This window comes from Protobothrops mucrosquamatus, unplaced genomic scaffold, assembly GCF_001527695.2.
Source record: "Protobothrops mucrosquamatus isolate PMUCROS unplaced genomic scaffold, P.Mucros_1.0 scaffold_69, whole genome shotgun sequence".
Lineage (NCBI taxonomy): Eukaryota > Metazoa > Chordata > Lepidosauria > Squamata > Viperidae > Protobothrops > Protobothrops mucrosquamatus.
The window spans coordinates 713500-731949 of NW_015386145.1; the positions used below are offsets into that span (position 1 = coordinate 713500).

General features: G+C 34.6%; 1 protein-coding gene across 1 annotated transcript in view; it reads right to left on the reverse strand.

Annotated features, from left to right (window-relative positions):
- VPS13B (vacuolar protein sorting 13 homolog B) overlaps positions 1 to 18450 on the reverse strand; it is a 310137-nt gene that overhangs the window by 284266 nt on the left and 7421 nt on the right. The window contains exons 4-7 of the mRNA XM_015813428.1: positions 7295 to 7412; positions 5654 to 5821; positions 4153 to 4334; positions 2841 to 3015 (exon numbers count right to left, since the gene is read on the reverse strand). Coding sequence (XP_015668914.1) covers positions 2841 to 3015; positions 4153 to 4334; positions 5654 to 5821; positions 7295 to 7412 — 643 coding nt within the window. The remainder of the gene's footprint in view (positions 1 to 2840; positions 3016 to 4152; positions 4335 to 5653; positions 5822 to 7294; positions 7413 to 18450) is intronic.

Here is an 18450-nt window from a genome sequence, read left to right on the forward strand (position 1 = left end):
ACTTGGCTACTCAATGAAATAAGTTTCACTTTCACTGTAAATAGACTCAGATATTTGCATAAAAGTGTTACTTTTAAAGGGCCCAAATGGCATAATTTGACACCTATTCACACTGCACTGAACTCTAAAATGCTCTTTTGTGATTACCTATCTATGATTATATTTTTAAAAATCAAGATTTAAAAAAAATAAGATCACCAAACCCAGACATTAGTAACCTTTCTGCATAGATACTTAAATAGTATTTCTCAGATATACTTGTCCGTTTGATTATATTGTCTCTGTTCAACCCATATTCATTTTAATGTTATATTGATGTTATCTAACCTAAAAAAATCAGTCTTTCTCTACTCTCAAATTATCCAATATTTTAAGAATCAATTTGTAATATAGGTACACGTAGTCATCTGAATTAAATTGTAAATATCTTTTTCTACATCTATCACAGATGCGCAAAAGTTAATCTCTAACAAGTCCATCTCCTGAAAGAATCAGCCCATCTTTCTCCAACTTGATAATACTTAAATATGGTTCATCCATTCTCTAAGAGATTATGAGAATTAGTCCTACATATTTCAATGGTGCCAAGCAGGTATAGGACAATTTATACATGGTAGAGAAAAACAACCCACCACTCAGTATCCTTACCAGAATAATGAAATATTACAGAAATAAGTTTGTAGTATCCAGTTTAAACAAATTAGCAGTTGAATCTACAACATTCAAAAGTCACAGAATGTACTCCTACCTAAATTTACAGAATAGACTATACATATTAAAGTCTTTTCAAAAGAAAACAGTATTTATTTATTAAATCCATTTATTTAGCTGTCCATCATAACAAGTGACTCTAGGCAGAGAACACATTAAATGAAAATAAAAACAATGTCAAACAAAATTTATTAAAACGTTGTATTAAAATTATATATCAATTTAAATGGATAGATTTATCTGTTTTAATTTGGCAAATATATTGTTTTTCAGAATATAGAAACATTAAATACAAGAACAAAACAAATGACATTCATAACTACATCCTATGTTCCAAAACCCCTTAATATCTATACATTTTCTGATATCCTAGTTCTAGACATAAACTTATACTAATGTGGTATAATTGTAAAGATGTGAATTAGGACTGTGCTGTGTATTGCCAAGACTCTTAATTGTGAAGACGTAACAATATTTTAAATAAATAAAGAAGTTTCATTAGCTATTAGTTGTCTTCCAAGCCTAATTCAAGATGTTCACACAAAGCCTTAAGCCTGACTTACTTTAAGGTCTTTCTATTCCCAAACTGTCTACTCTATACTTGGGTGCAATTCTTGTAGGCGCCAGCATGAATATATTGGACACAATCATCTCCTTGTTGTGGTAAGCCATATTATGGAATAACTTGCCACAGTTTAGAACATTTATTTTCACAGCCCTTCTAATGTCAGTATTTTAATTTTTATTTTCATAATAAAATATAATTTTAATTCTATGTTAATGTTTTTATATGCCTTGCAAGTTATCAAGAGTTCTCTAAATAAATTAAGTAAATTCAGATATGTAAAAAGATTACATTGTGATCACTTTAAAATAGCAGAAAGACAAGTGCAATATTTTGTTTTTGTTTTCATTTAATCATGTCCGATTCTCAGAGACAAGTCCCTGCAGCTTTCTTGGCAAGTTTTTCAGAAGTGATGTGCCACTGACTCCTCCCTAAGACTGAGAAAAATGACTGGCCTAAGACCACCCAGCTGCGTTTGTATTCAAGATAGAACTAGAATTCACAATCTCCTGTTTTCTAGCCTGATGCCTTAACTACTGGGTTGTCAGGACCCTAATACTACTCAATCATTGGCCACAGGCAGTACTGTAACAAACACCAAATAAATGATAAAATGGATTTTTTTATTATTGAAGAAAGCTGATTTTAATCATAAACATATACATAAATATCAACAAAAATAATCTAATCTAATCTACACATAATGTATGTATTTATCTCCTTTTCATTAAGAGATGATTAGCAATAAAGGAAAATATTTATAGCCCAGGGTTGAAATGAGGGGTCCTTGGTGCTCTCTGAGCTTGCTTGTTTTCTCGCAGACATTACATTAACCAAACTAGGAAACATCATCAGTGCTAGGATACTGGGTACTGAAGCGCCTGCAAGAAAACAAACAAACTCAGACAGCACCAAGGACCCCTCAGAGATGGCTAGTTACAGCAAGTTGCTAATGTTACTATGATTTCACATCACCTTTTGCATCATTACATATGATTGGGAAATAAAATAAGCAATCTGTGTGTTCAGATTAAAAAGGAAATTCTATTAATACTAACAACATTAAACAAAGCTACCAAATATAATAGTAAATATAATTTAAGGTAATTTCTTCTCAACTGATTATTACTGAATTATATAATAGGAAAATCTAAATCATCCCAATAGATTTATTCTACATACTCTTTTTTGTATCTTATTATAAAATATTAGTGTGACTCTTTGAACCAGATCTCTGCAGGACTCAACAAGGTAGCAATTCAGTTTTAAATACATTCATGGACTCATTCATGTTTCTTGAACAAGATGCCCATCACATAAAAATGCATTTCTACTACTTGCTTTTGAAAGATAAAATTGCTTTCAATAAAAATATTTCTGTGCAAGACATCATGAAATAGATTTTTCTATAAATCATGTCAAGTTATTGCTTAATATTTAAATCCTAATAAATAACAATGTTACAAAACATTCAGTTATGGGACAGTCCATCCTAAAAAATAGGCTCTTTGGAGTTTTATAAAAATGAACAGCCTGTTTCAAAGTCAGATTCTTTTTTTATTACCTGAGATATTACCCAAGATATCCTTGGTGTGACAAATAGGGTCTTCACTTTCTCCATCTTTAAAGTTACCAATTTCTCCATAATACAGTGATATTACAAGTTGCATTATACGGATAAACATAGGAAGCTGTTGATCAGTAATAGAAAGCTTCAGACTTTCAACTAAAGTATGAACCTGCAAGTACAGAGAAAAGCACATAATAAAACAATCAGATTCCAAAGCTCGTGCTTAAGAAGCACCTGGGGTTGTCTCTATCTTCTCATACAAAACAACTTCAGAAACAAACAAATATAAACTTTTATTTTCATTAAAATAGATATAACAGATACAATTCTGAAAAAAATACTTTCTCTTTAATAGTTCTAATAGAGAATAGTTAAAGCTAGCACGAGCTCAAAAAAAAAATTAAAGTCCATGATCTAACCAATACCTTTAATAACTTGTTCTGAAGGATTTTGGATAATAAAGTACACATTCTAAGTTGGAAAAGCTATTTGAGAGAATAAAGCTCAGAATTCCACAGAAAATGGCCATTACCTAAAAAAAATAATTTGTTGAGAGTGATCCAATATTTCTGAATATTAATCTTCAGTTCTACAGTCAAACCTGTTTGAAATTTGTTATAGCTAATAAATTGAAGTTACACTGAACAGCTTTAAATGTCCCTTATGTTGAATTGGTAGCCTGCATTAGAAGACTGAAACCACATGCTACTGGATAAATTATGCACAAAACAACTGCTTATTACAGCATGTGGCATCAATAATACTAGTAAAATTAGCTGCACATAGGGATAGATGAATTACAACACACAAGCCCACATCTGGAAACAACTTCAACATAGATAAAGTTACGGAGCTTCCTCAGTTTTATATTAGAAATAGGATAAATTTTCAAAAATATATGCTGCTATTGACTGTTGGATTCAGCTGATGATGCTGGTTCCAAGATACATATTAAGATATGTCACCTTGAAATAAGATTAGAATAAAATACTTCATAACAAATATTCCGAACTCCAAACTATATGATTTTTTTTCTTTATATTTTTTCTATTAACTATAGTCATGCAAAATATCAAGAAAGAAATAAAGTGTCCAGAATGTCATAGACTAACATCACTGTACAACATGGATGAAGTTAATACTTAACACAGAAATTCCTGAAACTTAAGTTCTGGTCGTGGGTCAGAACACAATTCTCATATTTATTTATTTTTTTGTTTCAGCATAAGTGTATCTCAAAAAACTTCAGTTATCTATTTTGGGCTTTTCAAGAATATAAGACCCAATTATCAAGAAATCTACTTACTTTAATAATGGATGGCATCTTAGAATTAAGATTATCATAAGTGAAGTGCAAGCGAGTTCTAAATGAACACTTGTATAGCAGAGGATCTTGATAAAATTCAATTTTGCCACTAGCATTCCTTTTGTCTAGACAAACTGTACAATCAGAAAAGTTTATCACTTTCCTTAGTACCAAATCTGTTGCTATGAAAAGAAAGAAAAATAGCAAGACTAAATATTGTGCCTTAATAACAAGACAAAATAAATATTGTGTGCATATTTCTATTCTACTTAATATGCAAAGAACCATACATGGTAAGACTGCATACACTTTTTCAAAATAACAGCCGAACATTGATTTGGGACATTAGAAATAATGCTTCAGAAAGGAGGTGCATGGGACAAAAAAATATACAATAGATGGTACCAGTATGAAAACTACATTTGCTTTACCTTTCATTTAAAAAAAATGCACAATTACTCTTGATGTATGAAATAACTCTCCTCCTTTCACATTAAAAATAACAACAAACATTCACTTTTGGATTCCAAGACTTTTTGGTGTGTCTAATACGAAGAAACTATATATTGTCTTATTGTCTCAACCTTCCCTGGAACCTCCAGAAGATCAGGTTGAGGGACGAATCCGTCCTTTGGGATATGGAAAAGTCTGTTTACCAACAGGTTAGAGAAGAAATTTTGAAGGTTACAACCTCGTGGATGTTGAAGACCTCCGTTCAGTAAACACTGATTAATTGTTCTGTCAGGAAATTTTCTCTTAGTTCTAAGCTGGATCTTTCCTTGATTAGTTTCCATCCATTGCTTCTCATTCTGCCTTCAATTACTTTGGAGAAAAGGCTGATTCCCCTCTTCTTTGTGGCAGCCTTTTAGATATTGGAGCACTGCTATCATGTCATCTGTAGTCCTTCTTTTCACTAAACTAGACATTCTCAATTCCAGCAACAGTTCTTTATATCCCAGAATTTAACATACAAGTAAATACAAACAAATAACACCAGGGAGATTAAGTTTATGAGGAGTTCTCAAATACATCCTGCTGCTTTGTATCCAATTCAATAAGTCATTGCAGAAATCTGGAAGGCTCAACTCCCCCACTCCCTCAAAATATTGTGTTTCTTGTTCCAAGGACACAATAGGGAAACACAAAAGGCTATCTCATCTGCATAACTAGCTAGTCTGATGTTTCATATGTCCAGGCAGAACTAATCATCTCTCTGGTAAGTAACACAGAGCCCATTCACCCGTATTAGTCAATAGAACAGCCATTTCCCAGGGCCCTTAACTGAAGACAGCTAAGCTGTTTTTTCCCCCCATATATTTTATTGATTTTTTAAAAACATAAATCACTTAATAGTTGGTATACAGTGTGTTTGCTGGGTTTACATTTGTAAAGAAAAATCATTAACAATTGGTTTCTATAATCCATAATCCACATAGTACATTTAGTTGATTTTTAGTTGATTTTTTTTAACTCTGGCAAAAAGTAATGATTTACAGATTACCTGATATATCCATAAAGGCTCGATCCCAAAATTCATCTACTGTGTAACATTCCGCAGAAGTAATATTAACAGAAAGAACAATATCATCCTCCACATATTTGAGTATGAGGTTATTAATGACAATGTTGACGTTGTTTATAACCCGCCAAATCAAACTTTGTACATAACCTAAGAAGGAAACATGAATGTGGTATGTTTGTTATTTAGGAACTCCACCAGCAAGCTGCTTAAAACAAAATAACTTTTGCTTTTTTTGACAATCCAAAAAAAAGCTTTTAAATAAAACAAATGCAATCAACTTTTCTGGTCTTTTGGTCTTCAGCATTGGTGGGATTCATATATGTGAACAATCGGTTCTCTGTGTGGATGCCGCTTTGGGAAATCCATTTTGGGCCTGGGCAACAAAAAATTAGCTACCGAAGTGGTGCGATCCAGCTGAATCCCACCACTGGTCTTCAGTAATTATAAATATCAAATATAATGGGCATTCCCCACAAATCAGTAGATAATCATTTACCATTACCCAGTTTAAATATTACAACTTAATGCATAAGTGGCAAAAACTAGCAAGACTATATTTAAAAGTGTCCTGACAAATTCCTTTAGGATTACTCGTGTTTTACATAAGTAAAAACATGGATCTGCATTGCAATCCTCATTGCCAAGAAATACTTCTTACATAGATCTTCCTCTGTGCACCCCAACTCATGCACCCTCTAATGCTGCAGGAAGAATGTTGAGAGACCGTGCTAGTGCCTTATTAGTGATTTATAACAATTACTATATTATCAAACTACAATTGTGCCAATATAACAATGAGGATAAGCTTTATATTACTACAACAATGGCTCAGTAATTTGTAGGAGATGCTACAAAACTCTAGTGAGGAAGTGGGCATAGATTGCCTTTTAGATCAGAATTCCCCAATCTTTCTGGCTTTGAGGACCAGCAGGGGGGAGAGGGGATGGTTCCCTGCAAGCAATGGGCAAGTGTGCACGCATGCACATGCTCACTGCTCGTGCAAGTGGGGATTCATACACGCACACGCTTGCCCACCACTTCCGTGGCCCAGTTCTGAACTGCTCAAGGCTCGATAGTGGCCCATGGTCGGAGGATTGGGGAACCACTGTTTTAGCCAATTAACATCCTAAAAGACTGGGGTTTTTTTTTAAAAAAATGAGTCTTTGCAATAGGTTGGTGCCTTAGAATTGCTTCATAAGTTCTCATTTAGCAACTGCTTTGTTTTAGTGACCATTCACAATTACAATGGTGATAAAAAGTTATTTTACAACCAATCCTTGCACTTGCAACCTTCATAGGTTTGCAAAACAAAGGAAAGCTGAAATAAGATCATAAGCACAGCGGCACTTTCACCTCTTTGCTAAATAACAGAGTTGTAAATCCTCAATGTAGTAGTGAAACAAGCACTACTTGTACTATTTATAAGTCAATAACCAACAAAAATAGATCAACCACTGATTTCCCAAGTTTATTTCTACTTAATTTTAATAACAAAGCAGAAATTCCAAGGCAGTGACAAATGCTCCCACAAAATCTTCTATTCAGATTTGGGAGGTACGGTGATGAATCTCAAAAGGCCCACTACAAATGTCCAAATGTAATATTTATATGGAAAATCACCTGGTGGCAAATCAGGGTCAGGAGAAGTCTGTTGTATTTTTCTTGGTTTTACTGTCGTTTTTGAACCTTCTGTAGTACTACGATTTGTTGAACTGGAACCACAACTTTCATGGTCATCCTAAAATATTTTTAAAAATTATTTGCAACGTTGTTTTCTTCACGTTTGTAATCCATCAATCTAGTAAAAACACGGAAGAAATTAACCTTAATAACTGGATAAACTAAATATACAGTCGAAAGTTAAGTTATTCATGAATTCCGTCTAATTTTTGTTTTGTCTCTTAATCGAATTTTATAATGAACCGAATTTAATTATGATTTTGTGCAATCGTAAGTTTTGGAACGAAAGGAAAAATACCTGGTCTACTGTTCTAACTGCAAAGAAAGTAAGAACTAAATGAACTCCAAAGCCAACACTTCACAGCAAAGGAATGATGCAGTGAAAGATCCTCGCATGCATGCCAGAAAACAAATCTATGACAACTGGGACATCTTCAAAAGGTCCTCTGCTTGGAGATCACAGTTGGCAGTCTGGTTCATAAAAGGAAGCAATTCTTGAAATAGGGTAGACCCTAAACCCCTTAGACTTAGGCCAAGATTAAATTATGCTGAGTAAGCAATGGATTTTTCAGTTCAGGCAATAGTTAACAGCCCAGATGCCATACAGTATTTTGTGACAACTGCAACTTCCAAATATTTTCAAGGGTAGTCCCTTGAAGTAGTCAAAACTAGTTTGCACCGAAATATGGATAAGTGTTGCCAAATTTGACTAACTTAGGAATTATTGCACTGGTACTTGTAAATGTACTTCTTGCCCAAACATCCTCTGTAAATTTACTGATAGCTGAGGATCATGACATCAATCAAAAGCAGCATAAAATCATGTAAAATAATGTAGAAATAAGCTTGAAGAAAGAATGGACAAGCTCTTAAGGGTGAAAACAATAAAACTGTTTCCTAACCTGGCCTACCTCTAAACCAATCCAAATTGGCTGAACCTCAATCCCATTTAGTTTCCTACTGAAAGCAGCACTTCTGTTTCTGTTCCTCCTGATCTAGCCCATTATCAAATCTAAGCAATACTTTGTAGTAGTGACTATTTCCTTATAATTTGATGCAAAGAGCCATTAAACTCTTTGTCATCCACAAACAAATAACGTTCAATTCTAAAGGCCCACATGATTTCCCCAGCAATTTCCTATCTATGCTGAACAGCACAGGTGCTGTAAATGTTGGTTCCCAGACTGATAAAGTTTCAAGAGATAGTTTTGTGAACAACCAGCTGCTAATTTTCCCAAAACCACTGAAGAAACCTGTTTACTAGTTCGTGGAAAAGCTGCATAGAAGGAATCAGACAATTTTCACCTAAATATACATAAAACTATATTGGTACCAAATTGAAAACAATTCACCTGTTGAAATTCTTATATTCCTACTCCTGGCACCACAATAAATCTTGCTAAAGAAAATTCTATGAGAATCATGTCTGAAAAAGAAATAGGCTAAAGACATAGAAATAATTATCTGCCAAAGCCCAAAGTTAACCATAGTTGATGCATTTACAGACTGCTGGAAGAATAAAAGGTGACCATAAAGACAAATGGCAGAATTTGAAATGCTCATACAGAACCAAAACTGCCTATTAGGACATATATGTAAATTACTATTAAAATAATAGCATAATATTAAAATAATAGCAAAACAGAAGAAGTAAAAGATTTTATGATAAAGTAGATGCAAATTTTTAAAGAACTAATTATTATACATTACAATAATGGGAAGACTTATGGGGAAAAAATCAATAAAATTTACCCTACCCTATAATTTAAGAGAAAATTGATAGAAAATGTTTACATTTGTACTTCCCCCTCCCCCTTCCATTCAATCATATCTGATTCTTGGATATTGCCCGAATACGTCCCTATAGTTTTCTTGGCAAGGATTTTCAAAAATGGTTTGCCATTGCCTCTTTCCTAGAGCTGAGAAAAAGTGGTAGGACCAAGGTCATCCAGCTGGCTTTGTGCTTAAGGCAAGACAAGAACTCATGGTGTCCCCGTTTCTAGCCTGATAATAATAATAAAGTTGGAAGGGACCTTGGAGGTCATCTAGTCCAACCAAATGGCTGTCCAGTCTCTTCTTAAAAATTTCCAGTGTTGGAGCATTCACCACTTCTGGAGGCAGGTTGTTCCATGATTAATTGTTCTAACTGTCAGGAAGTTTCTCCTTAGTTCTAGGTTGCATCTCTCCTTGGTTAGTTTCCATCCATTGCTTCTTGTCCTGCCTTCAGGTGCTTTGGAGAATAGCTTGACTCCCTCTTCTTTGTGGCAGCCCCCGAGATATTGGAACACTGCTATCATGTCACCCCTAGTCCTTCTCTTCATTAAACTAGACATACCCAATTCCAGCAACCGTTCCTTATATGTTTTAGCCTCCAGTCCCCTAATCATCTTTGTTGCTCTTCTCTGTACTCTTTCTAGAGTCTCAACATCTTTTTTACATCGTGGTGAAACTGGATGCAGTATTCCAAGTGTGGCCTTACCAAGGCATTGTAAAATGGTATTAATACTTCACGTGATCTTGATTCTATCCCTCTGTTAATGCAGCCTGTGTTGGCTTTTTTGGCAGCTGCAGCACATTGTTGGCTCATATTTAAGTGATTGTCCACTGGGACTCCGAGATCCCTCTCACAGTTACTACTATTGAGCAAGGTACCACCTACACTATATCTGTGCATTTGTTTTTTCTTGCCTAAATGTAGAACCTTACTTTTTTCACCACTGAATTTCATTTTGTTAAATAGCGCCCAGTGTTCAAGTCTGTCCAGATCCTCCTGTATCTTAAGCCTGTTTCTGGAATGTTGGCTTGGTGTCGTCTGCAAATTTGATGGCTTCCCCATCTATCCCCAGGTGCTCATTTACCATTTTCTTGCCTATCTTATCTTGTGTTTCTATTCTATTTTTTATGGCACTATTTTTGATAGGTTGGGCTGTTTTTTCCCTTTGTATAAAGACAGATGCAAAAAATGAGTTAAATAGTTCTGCTTTCTCCCTGTTGCTTGTCACTTTCTTGCCACTTTCCCCCACTAATGGACCAATCATTTCCTTAATTTTTTTCTTGTTTTTTACATGTTGAAAGAAGCTTTTTTGTTATTTTTGACTTTGGTCGCAAGCCTTAGTTCATTTTGAGCCTTAGCTTTCCTCACTTCATCTTTGCAGGCTCAGGCTATTTGCTGACATTCTGCCTTGGTTATGTGCCCCTCTTTCCACTTTTTATACTTGTCCTTTTTATCTTTCAATTTATCAGAGAGTTCTTTATGCAGCCATGCTGGTTTCTTTTGAGAGCTGTTATTTTTCTTCTTTGCTGGTATTGTGCTAGACTGGGCTTTTATTATCTCACTTTTATTATCTCAGAATAATACATGTTGGAAACATTACAATACTAAAGCAACCTGTTATTCTATGTGGTAGTCATTAAAAAACATTCAAAAGTATTGTTAAGAAATATACAGTATTATTCAAAGATATTTAAAAATAAAAGTTGAGTTGAAACCTTCATTTGTTTTCCTCTAGCAATCTTTCCAGAACAAATAAATATTTTTTAAAAATCACAATTTATCAAAGTATGTGTTGACAGCCACAAAGACTAATTTGATCCAATTTGGGTAAGGAAGGAGGGTATGGGGTCCATGTGTGGAGGCAAGACGGGTGGGATGGGAAAAGAAGGCACAGAGAACATGCATATGTACAGACAAGGACAGGAAGCCAGGAAAGAGGTTATCAGATACATGCATACATGCATGTGTGCAACCACAAGAAAGCTAGGGAAGGAGGATGTGGGTGCATGTGAGCAACGGGGGGAAGGAGGGTGTGGTACATACAAGTGAAGAAGTGCCAGGAAAAATGGGGTAGACTTATATGCAGCCTTTTCTGCTGGCTTTCCCATTGACTTTGCTGGCAGGAAAGATCACAAGTGCTGTAGGTAATCACATGACCGTGGGATGCTGCAACTGGTCATAAGGTTGAACTGGTTGCCAACTTGCCAAATTTTATTCATGTGACCAAGGGACAGTGCAAAACCCCAAACTTTAAGGACCGGTCATTGTTTGGTCAGCACCATGGTAACTTTGAATGGTTGCTGAACAAATGAAAGGTCAAAATTTGAGGACTATAAATCACTGACAGCTAGTTTGGTGCCCTGACTTAGAAAAGGTTAGAAACCAAATACTGTATCCATGAGTTTTAGTCCTGCCTTAGACACAAAACAAGCTCTCAGCCTTAGGAAGAAGGCAATGACAAAATTCTTCTGAAAAATGTTGCCATAAACTTTTTTTGTAATTGCCATGAGCTAAAATTGAGTCTACAGCAACAAACAAAAACCTAGGTGACTAGCCCTTTAGAATGGGTGGTTACTTAGGAAGGTGATTCTGAAAAACATGATGATGTATCTAATGTGCTTGTTCAGTGATGCAGAAAGAAAAGAAAATTATTTGAGAAAAATCCTGAAGCAACTTGTAGTATTGAGCATTATTTTTAACTCCTGGGATATTGCCTTATTGGCCACAATTCTCAAATTAAAGATGGAAGGATGGTTATTCTACAAAGAACTTAAATCTTATAAAAATACTGTAAGGAATAAAAATACTGTAAGGTATTTACACTGATCCTTCAATCTGAGTAAGCTATTTGAGTTCCTAAAAAAGATGACATTACTCTCAAATCTATAATGACTAATATCCATAAGTTAATTCTATTACATTAAATATGATTTATAACCCAGAAAATATATATTTGATTGTAACTTGAAATCTGTTTTAAAAACAGTACGATTTCAAATATAAATAGTTTAACAGTGTAGTTTGTTTTATTCTGTTGAAATATTTCTTCCTAAAAAGTAAAGCCTATCTAGATTTTAGCTCAAGTCCTAGTGGCCTCAAAGCCTATCCATGTGGTTTTCTTGGCAACAATACAGAAGTTGTTTGCCAATGACTTCTGGGATGTTTTTTCAACTTCCCAAACTACAGCCCTGATACTGTTTTGAGGTCCCCTATCCAAATACTAATTAGAACCAATCTCGTTTAGCTTCCAAGCCTAGCCAAGGTCAGCCAGGTGCTGCCACCTGCTGTTACATGTTTATTTTATTTCAATTATTTAACTAAGATTAGGCTGCTTTCCAGTTACAGTTAGAAAGTGATCCTATTAGTGCTAACACTGAACATACTTTTACTAGAATCATTATTTAGCAAAGTTGATTGTCATAAATGTATTGCACTGTGCTTTAATATGTCTGTTACACAAAAAATTACACACACTAATTAGGCCGCAATACATCTGTAACTACATCCCCATGACCCACCAAGACAGCTGCACTCTTGTGGGACAACGACATTTAGGAATTCCTGACAAATGCATGAGATCCGGAGCTAAAGCATTATTGGTTGAGGGGATCTAACTACAGAATAAGCTCCCTCAGGAATGCAAGTGCTTGGAATTCAAGCAATGTTAAGACATATGGCAAAATCTACCTCTTTGATAAAATTTTCTCCATCAAGAGAAATAAATTTAAATTTGAAAAAAATCTTTTACATTCTTTTCCAACAGTAGCTTTTTAAAATCAATAAAAGGCAACATGGACAGAAGCCTATCATGTAAATAAATATGTGGAAAGAAGTATTACAGAAAATAAGAGAATGACATGACAGTTTTCTCTACAAAGAACTGCGTGAAATTACAGTTGAACAAGTTGGGAGAAAACTAAGCCATCAAATCAAGGACAGTTTAACTTGTCATTCTTTTTTTAAATAGCCTTGGTACTTCTCAGTTGCACATTGGGTCATACACTGATCTACACAGATAAGCAAAGCATTTGATTTTCCAATGAAAATTCATTAAAAATAATTTATTATTTGGGAATTCCTAGTATTCTGATGTTTACATTACATCAGCATAATCTATGGCCCAGCAATGTGTTAAAATGATGCTGCAATTAAGAATTGCCTAATTATTCCTCAAAACACTAGAACTATCTAATTAAGGATAGTTAAGTGCAATACCATTAGGGCTTCATATCAAAGGGGAAATAAATAAAATATATTTCATTAAACAGTAATGTCACTGGTGGAACGCAGGCTGCAATAATATTTGCTTCCATTGCTTCTCCTCTGAAGCATGAATTCCCTTCCCACCAGCCTTAACTAGAGTTAACTGTTAAATCAGCAGCAACAGTATGCAGCATTAAGCTTATTTAGCTATAATTCAGCAATATAAATTGTTAAGACAGGACCAGGATCCTTTTTGTGATTCTGCTTTAAACCATGGTTTTAGATTTAGCATTCAGTGAAAGCCCTAAAGGTAGTTAACTGTTTTAAAATACAGAAATGGAAGCAGTGACAGATTTTATTTTCTTAGGTTCCAAGATCACTGCAGATGGCAACTGCAGCCATGAAATTAAAAGACGCTTGCTCCTTGGGAGGAAAGCTATGGCAAACCTAGAGAGCATATTAAAAAGCAGAGACATCATCTTACCAACAAATGTCTGTATAGCTAAAGCTATGGTTTTCCCAAGAGTAATGACTGGCTGTGAGAGTTGAACTATAAGGAAGGCTAAGTGCCAAAGAATTGATGCTTATGAACTGTGATGTTGGAGAAGACTGTGATGGAGAGTCCCTTGGACTGCAAGGAGATCAAATTAGTCAATTCTAAAGGCAATCAACCCTGATTGTCCTTTGGAAGGACAGATACTCAAGATGAAGATCAAATACTTTGGCCACCAAATGACAAGAAAGGATTCATTAGAAAAGACTCTGATGTTGGGAAAGAAGGCAAAAGGAGAAGGGGACGCAGAGGATGAGATGGTTAGACAGTGTCATATACACAATGAACATGAATTTGAGCAAACTCCAAGAGGCAGTGGAGGACAGGGGGCCCTGGCATGCTGAGGTCTATGGGGTCACAAAGAATCGGCCACGACTTTGCAACTGAACAACAAATGGCAAATCACTAGTGAACTTAGCAGCTCAAATATAATTATCAAAATATTTAAACATAATTCAGCTAATGAAACTAAATAACATTTCTGGAGTTTAGAGGTCATTAATTACTTGGCTGCTTACATTCATTATTGAACGAAAGCCTAAATTTCAGTTAGAATTTAGTGAAAGTAAAATTATGTTTTTTCCCTATCCAAGTATGTGGACTCCTGAAATCTATCCATAGATCCCAAGTTAACAAGCCCTGCTATAATAATAATGATGATGATGATGATGATGATGATGATGATGATGATGATGATGATGATGATGATGATGATGGAAGGGACCTTGGAGGTCTTCAAGTCCAACCCCCTGCTCAGACAGATAACCCTATAAATGATGCTCCTGACAGTAAGGAATGGAGAAACTTTATTGAGCCACTTGTTGGATCATGGATGAGCAATCTTCAGAATTAGCCAAAACAAAAGGAAGCAAAGAAACATCACACAATTCACCTCAAGGGAACTAATTATATGCCTGCAGTACTAAAGTGGTATTTTTAGTTCACCATATTTTTAACATGATAAAAACATAAAACAGAATAGTTGACTTCGAAATTCCTCCGGTGATTGTCACACTTAAAATGAAAATATTTACAGTATATGCTGTACTGTACTTTGCTATTAGTACAGGTATCCTAGCAATACAATCTTTGTTTAGTAGGCTAAACAAGTAATTTAAATCAGATCATGCCAAATATATTAAGGCATAAGACTTGCTTAAAAATTAACATAACCAAAATATATTGGCCTAAGAGTCCTGAAGGCTTTTCTTTATCTGCTTTCATGCTGCTATTAAGATATGTAATTTCCTCACTTTTAAAAGTGAAGTCATATTCCTGCAAAATTTAATTTTCACATGTGTTTCAAATTTTGTCTGTAGAGACCTAAGCATATAATTATACTTTGAATTGTTTTTTTTTCTTTTTCCTCCTTTAATTTTGTTTGGTTTCTGCTGTTGATTTTGTTTGTTTTTCTTTTCTTGGATCATATTTTATGCCACTTTTAGTTGTCTACTGTAAATCTACTCTAAAAGACAATCTTCTTTCTTTTTTAGAATGTTCTACACATTCTTTTTTTATAAATATTTTATTAATTTTTTAATTTTACAATCATGAGTACTTAATAAACAATGTGTTGTCTGGGTCTATTGGTAATTCAGTGGTACATATTAACATTCTCAGTCTAGTTCCAATACTACACCATCCAGTGCTTCCTTGGTCCTCTCTTCTTCCGGTGGTATGCATTTTTCCACACTGGGCAAATACAATTCTTGTTACTGTTAATACATATCAATTAAATACAGACATCTTCATCACATTTTTCTGGTATTATACATAATATCTATAGTGTCAGTTTACAATATCTTTTCTAGCCAGAACATATCTCAATTGTATTTGTACTTAAGATAAGATAACCTTTATTGTCATTTTTTTACTGTGGGCACAACAGCACACATCAAAAATGAAATTTAGTTGCCCGCTCTCAAAGTGAAACACATACATGACACACACTTAAACATACCATGAACAACATATGTATACCCCTACATATACGAAGCAAATAAATATTAAATACTGTCCGTCTTGAATATATAACGGAAGGAGGAAGCTTGAGAGTTCACAAGGTTAATGCTGTATGGAATGAAACTATGGCTGAATCTGGATGTTCTGCTATGGATACCATGAAGCCTCCTCCCAGAAGGTAACAAGGAAAATAGGTCGTGAAGAAGATGTGTAGTGTCCCAGATAATCTTACGGACCCTGCTCAAGCAACGCTTCTGTGCTATGTCCTGGATGGGAGGGAAGGAACTGCCAATGATCTTTTCGGCCATTCTCACCACTCGCTGCACTGCCTTCCTGTCTGAAGCAGTGATGCTTCCAAACCAGACTGTGATGCTGTATAACAGGATATTCTCGATCGTCCCCCTGTAGAAAGTGGTCAGAACAGGGGAAGGAAGATGTGCTTTTCTCATGCGACACAGAAAATGCATTTGTTCAATCAATATCCTGTTTTTCCCGTTTTTAAAATTTTAATTTCCCATCAATGTTCAAAATATCTCTTATCGCTTATAATTTTCTCATAATAAATTATATTTGGGTAACCAAAAGCTTCCATTATTCAAACCCTTCTAAAATTTTCATATTTCCCATCTCATAATAAGGTATAATATTCTAGTTACAAATCATATCCTAATTATAATACTTTTATTTCTAATAGTTATCTATTTTCTTAACCATAATCAAACATCTGTTTAATAGTATAATATCCTATCTAATAAGTCAAAACCTCTATTTTCTTCAGTCTTACTCTAGCTTTCTTCCTTTGCCAAATAACTTTCCAAGTCAGTGCATTTGAATCATCAAGTAATTCTTCCTCTGTTTTTGTATATATTGTTTGGAATGAGGAAGAGAATTTGATTGAAATATTCTTGGAAAAACGCTAAACTCATTTATATTCATTAAACAGCCTCCGTTCTTCTCTTTCAGTTTTTCTTTTCATTTCTTATTTGTTAATATTCAGCATTTCTCCCAACAGCTTTATCATCTGTTCGATCAGCTCTTCTTCCTTATCCTCAAATGTGTTCTAAGATCTTGACAAGTAAGATATCTTTTCCATTTCCGGTGTTATCACTGCATCTTCTAATTTTTCATTTGTCTGTATCTGTCTGTTAATTCCTTCCTTTAGGCCCTCCAACTATGGATCCGTTTCTTCTAATTTTTGTTCTGTTTTCTGGGTTACTAGTTCCTTTTTTGTAGTCATTGTCTGGATTTGTAAGTTTAGGTTAGAAAATTCTTTTATCTCATTTGCATTATTTTTAGTCTCATCATGAAATAAAACAATTGTCTCTTGGATTGATTTCAACATAGAAAGAATTTCTTTCTCAGATTCATTAACATTTTCTTGCTGGTATATCAAGCTGGGGGCTTCGGAGACAAGTCTTTCCCCCACCGGTTTGGAGGGCTTTCTTGGATTCAGTGGAAGGGTCCCTCCGCGATCGACAAGGGTCGCCTCCTTCTTCATCACCTCTCCTGGGCGATTTTCATCCCTTTTTAGAGTCTCCAGTGGGGCAAAATCAAACGTGGAAACAGAGCCCTGTCTTCCTGCATCCGTCACACCGCGACGCATAACCGGAGGTCCTTGAATGTTCTACACATTCTTGATACACATCTGATTAATCCTTTTCTTTCATCTGAAAACATTCTCCACCTATGTTTTGATCATTGTTATTTTCGAAATTTAAGTTTACTGGCTTACATGTTCTATGAGTACCTTGAAACAAAAAACATAGATTCTGTTTTTAAGGTTTACTTTTTCATGCTTTTTAAATGTTCTTAGAAAAATTAATGTTTTAGATAACTCTGTCATTTATTCAGAGAATTTTGGTTATTGGATAGAGTAGAATAAAATAAATAGCACTTCCGTCTCCGAGTAATTCCTTTTAAAGTGTTTATAGTTATATTTGATATATGTCCTGTTAGTAACAGAAATTAGTCCATATAGGAAGATGGGCTTTTTTTTTTCAGCAGTACAGTACAAAAACTACTTGATGGATTATGGCATTATTTTGATTGGATTTAAAGTGGATGCTTTTTGTCTTTTAATTTTTAATAATTGCCTATTATAAAATTGTCACATTGTATAATGAGAAACTATACATATACAAAAAGCAATTTATAAATATATTCATCATATTTTTGCAGTATCTACTTACTATTTTCAACATGATTTTCAGCACAATACTACTAACCAAGATAAAATATAAGGATTAAAACTGCAACAGTTTATAGATAAAAAACTAATCAGATATATAATCTACAATAACTAACATCAATACAGATTTGATCAGATGGCATATTCACATCAGGGCAAGGAGCTATATATCACCTAAATGCACAAATTACTTTAAAATGTACAATCTATTAATAGGATATATATATATATATATATGTCCGAAGAATCACAACCGTGAGACCACCAGGAGATAAAAACTATAACAAGTTTATTTACAATTAAAAGCACCTAGCTTTCGCCGGCCTCCTGCCGGCTTCGTCAGGGTGGCTAACCATCAGTGGGTGGCTGTTTTTATGGGAGTGGTGCATTTTGCACCCGGCTCCTCGATCTCGTGA